This window comes from Cariama cristata, unplaced genomic scaffold (genome assembly GCF_000690535.1).
Source record: "Cariama cristata isolate BGI_N322 unplaced genomic scaffold, ASM69053v1 scaffold25506, whole genome shotgun sequence".
NCBI classification, from domain to species: Eukaryota; Metazoa; Chordata; class Aves; order Cariamiformes; family Cariamidae; genus Cariama; species Cariama cristata.
The window spans coordinates 698-5,038 of NW_009620717.1; the positions used below are offsets into that span (position 1 = coordinate 698).

At 57.9% G+C, this 4,341-nt stretch overlaps 1 protein-coding gene across 1 annotated transcript; it reads right to left on the reverse strand.

Annotated features, from left to right (window-relative positions):
• Positions 1-980: 980 nt before the first annotated feature.
• On the reverse strand, positions 981-3,626 carry LOC104162876 (prolactin-releasing peptide receptor-like). Its single transcript, XM_009701705.1, has 2 exons — positions 3,221-3,626; positions 981-1,620 (listed from the first exon to the last, which is right to left on the reverse strand). The coding sequence occupies exons 1-2, from the start codon at positions 3,622-3,624 to the stop codon at positions 987-989; spliced, it is 1,038 nt and encodes a 345-aa protein (XP_009700007.1). The 5' UTR covers positions 3,625-3,626; the 3' UTR covers positions 981-986.
• Between the last annotated feature and the right edge of the window lie 715 nt (positions 3,627-4,341).

The following is a 4,341-nucleotide window of genomic DNA, read 5'->3' on the forward strand; positions in this document are numbered from 1 at the left end:
ACCTGTCCTGGCACCAGCTCCGTCCCCTTGCCCGCTCTGAGGCTGCAGGAAAAGTACTGGTGCTTCTCTGAAAACAATCTCGCAGGAGAAATGCCCATTCCAAAACCCGAGAATTGATTTAATGAGAGCTGTATGATCCATTTAATGAAACGGGCAGCTACCTACAGCCGTCACTCCCATGAGATGCTTTTCACCCCTTCCTTGCACTCCCCGAGGCCCATTCCCTTCATTAATTTAGAGTAACGACACCATGAGGTCCCGAAGCAAAGCCAAGGGGCTGGGCACTGTGTCCACCGGAGGCTTTGCTCTCCCATCCCACCCCATCCCATCCCATCCCTGTGCTGGGCTCCTGGGAGCCCACTGGAAAGCTGCTCCCAGGGAGCATCCACCCTGCACCCAGCGATGCTCTGGTCCCTTGCTTGCCTCCTCCAAAGCCCAGCACCCTCCACATGAGGCTACCCCAGCCCCTTGGACCACAGCATCTTGGGGCAACCTACCGAGGACCACGTGCCGGGGAGCAGCCAGCCCTGGGGACAGGGACAGCCCTCGGGCCAAGCACGCTGCCGTGGGGAGGTGCAGGTTTGCCCGCAGCCCGTGCCCTCCAGGGTGGTGCGGGTTCATGTTCAGGACCCTCATGGGAAGGACAGGTTTTGCTGGGGCTGGCGGGGCCGTGGGTGCACAGCCCGGGGCGGCTGAGATGACTTTGCAGGGAAAAGCTGCAGCAAATGCATTTTTTGTTCATGCCGGGTGTTGTCGTGGAGGCAAAGGGAGCTCGGGGCATGGCGGGAGCAGAGCCGAGCACGCCGACGTAGGGAAGGATGCTGCAAGCAAGTGCTGCAAACCCCTGGGCAGGCAGCAGGACCCCATTTTACCTCCAGTCCTACAGGCAGGACGAGCATCCCTGACCCCTCGACAGCGAGGAAAGCTCCGCTGTGTAGGGGATGAAGCTCACGGCAGCGGAGGGTCTGGGGAGCAGGACCCCAGGCTCAGAGCACGCCGTCGGCAGCCCCGCAGTTCTTGACGGGGATGATCTTCCTCTTGCAAGCGAACATTTTCCGGAGCTCCCCGCGGAAGCGGTCGTGGAGCCAAGCGTAGAGGAAGGGGTTGCAGCAGGAGGAGCTCATGGCGAACCAGTGGCAGAGCAGTTGGATGAGGAGGAAGTAATGCTTGTTGATGAGGTTGATGTCGATGTCCCGGATGATGTTAAAGACGTGGATGGGGAGCCAGCAGACCCCAAAGGCTGCTACCACCAGCACAATGAGGCGGAAAATCTTCCTCTTCCTCAGGCGGTCGAACTCAGCTTGGCTCTGTGTGGGGTGGCCGGGCACCACCCGGTTCCTCAGCTTCACCGAGATGCAGATGTAGGAGAGGGAGACGGCGGAGAGGGGCAGGATGTAGGTGACGATCAAGGTGCCGTAGGCGTAGGCCAGGCGCTGCATCTCCTTCCCCATCCAGAACTCCTCGCAGATGGCGAAGCCTTCCTGCCGAAACTCCACGTGGTATGTGTGGGCGATGGCGGGGGCCACCAGCCCGCAGGAGACCAGCCAGATGCCCCCCACCACGGAAATGCAGCTGGTGACCGAGATTCGCTTCTTCAGGGGGTGTACGGTGGCGTAGTACCTACGGGGAGAAAAACGGAGGGAAGCCCGAGCCCCAGAGCATCCCCTGAGCCCCCCCCGCCCCCAGAAGCCTGGGGCAAGGGGTGGCTGGCAGCAGGGTTGGGGCCAGGGGAGGCAGAGCCCTGCCAGCTCCGGGAGCAGGGACACAGCCATGAGAAAGGGCTGGCTGGGAACAGGGGGGACGACGGTGTCCCCTTGCTCTGCCATGGGGAAGCATCAGATCACTTCGGCTGTTTTGGGAAGCGGGGTGCCTGGCGGGACTGGGCACGGAGCATCCCTCCCGCCTCCCATCCCTGAACCTGCCTTGAGGACCGCAGGCAGCACTGAGGGCATGACAATAAAAACCAACAATTCCTCTTTTACCTCCTCCTCCCCTGCGCATCTTCCCACTCCTCTCCACGCTGCCTCACATTATAATTAAAGGCTGACCCTAAATGAACTCCCAATGACGTATATTCAATGACCGTAATTTGATTGTATGCAACTCTTACACCTACTAAATGCTACCGCGCTGCCTGCTGCGGGGTATTGCAGCGTTTGCTATTGCAACATTTCAGATTGCAATGTTCGGTAGCGCAACGCTCAGCCCCATTGCCCGCGCAGAGGAAAACACCGACAGCTCTCCGTAGGCTCTGAGCACCAGCTCATGCTGAAGTCCGAGACCAGCGTAGCCCCGCTGCAGCCATGTGCTCCCCCTGCTATTTAAAGCGGGAGGATTTGGGCTAAAATCATCCATTTGCCATAAATCCCAACGACGTGTTATGAACGCGCTGAGGACGGTGTAACTTGGTGGCTGCCTCTTTAGCGGGAGAAACAAGGAAATTGTTTTCACCACCCTAAAAAAAGGGCTTTGGTGAAGAGCAAAAGAAGAATACCAGCACTCCTGGGGATATTTCAAGCCCCCGTTGAGGGCAGCACGGCTCTGCCAGCAGTCCAGGCTTTCTCAGCTGGTTCTCTCAAATCTTCCTTTATTTTTTTTTGGCCCTTTCCATCATGATCCTGCCCCGCTGTCCCCCAGGGGCGGAGGCAAACCAGCGCGAGAGGCACTCTCGGCATCGCAGGGTTTGGAGCATCTTTTCTGAGAGGAGGTCTCTATGGAAACCTGGTTTTTATAAACCACCTCCTCCCCGTCAGACCCTGCTCGGGCAACACTCAGGGAGGCTACAAGTGCTCTCCACCCAAGGGCCAGAACACAGCGTGATTTGGGTGAAAATTTATCCAGCAAAATATGAAGAACTGGGTGCAAACTCCAACAAGCTCTTGTGCGAGAGCCGCGCCTGCCAGGAGCAGAGACCTGGCTGGGGCAGGCTGGATTTCGATAGAGATGGCTTCATACAGGCAGGCATGAAACTGCACACCATCATTTCCCGATGCAAACCCGCAGCTGGCCAAACACTCCCATTACAGTTCCTCTACCCGAGGCCGAGCCCTCATGCTAAAGAAAAACCTGCCAAGAGATTGCAAAGATCCCCTGGATTTTTCTTTTTCCAATCTTGAGTGTTTGGCACTTAACACTCCCAAGTGGAGGGAGCAGCAGATTGAGGGGACTGGGGAGGGGGACAGACCAGGACCCCCAAGCCATCCGCCCCGCCAACGCTTACCTGTCAACCGCGATGGCCGTGAGCGTGAAGACGGAGACGTAGACCGTCATGGGTTGCATCAGGAAAACAAAGTAGCACAAAAACTTCCCAAAAACCCAACCCTGGGGATTGAAGGCGTAGGCCAGGGTGAAGGGCACGCACGTGGCACACATCAGCATGTCGGAGAAAGCCAAGTTCCCGATGAAGAAGTTGGTGACGTTGTGCATTTTCTTGCTCTTGCAGATGACGTAGAGGAGCAGGTAGTTGCCGAAGATGCCGACGAGGACGACCAAGGCGTAGCAGGGGATGATGAAGGGTTTGAAGGACTGGATGAGCTGCACCCCGGTGAACTGTGCGCTGGTGTTGGAGTGGTTCTGCAGGGTGAGCTCGTAGATGGTGGCATTGACGTCCCCGTCTCTCTCCATGGCTGCGGCCGAGCCCCTCTGCCCACAGACAAGTGAGAAAATCCCTGTCTCTACCAGCCTCGGCACCCCAATATTCGGTGGTCGTGGATTTCAGGTGTCCACGGGGCACATCCCGCTCCCCGTCACCGCTTTGCTGTGGCCGTCCCCACCCCGTAGCTGCACAGGACCCTGCCCAGCACCCGGGGCAGCTCCTTGGGACAGCGGCTTCGTCCTGCAGGCTCCTGGGGAGAAAAATGGAAAATTAGGCTTGGAAAAGGAGCGATGCCAGCAAGCAGCCCTGTGTCGGGATGGAGAGACAGCCCCGTGCTCAGCAGCAGTTATGGCTTGGAGGGGGGGCGAAGAGGGGAAGGAGAAAAGCAGCGGGGCTCACCATGGGCTCAGGGGAAGCACTTACCGAAATCTGGTCTTATCAACACCCCTTTAAACGAAACGCTTGCAGCAATCCTGCCTCTGCCCCAGCCCAGCTGATGTGGAGGGGTAGCTGCTGGCAGAAGGAAAAGGGAAGCGGCAGCTGAGCCAGCAAATAACTCCTAATGTTTCTGGAAATAACAAAGGACACTAATGGATAAACGAATAAAGATGCTCTGCTACTTTCGTACTGCCTCAAAACCCGGCGCGCCTGCACCCCGCTCATCCGTCCATCTAACGAGATTAACCAGGCTCTCCTCAAATGCGACGTCTGGCAGCAGCCAGCCTGGGTTTCGTCGTTGCTGCAGT

Coding starts and splice junctions, on each gene's coding strand:
- LOC104162876 (XM_009701705.1), bottom strand. CDS start 3,624: ATGGAGAGAGACGGGGACGTCAATGCCACCATCTACGAGCTCACCCTG. Junction 1,621..3,220: donor ACGGCCATCGCGGTTGACAG/GTAAGCGTTGGC, acceptor TTCTCCCCGTAG/GTACTACGCCACCGTACACC.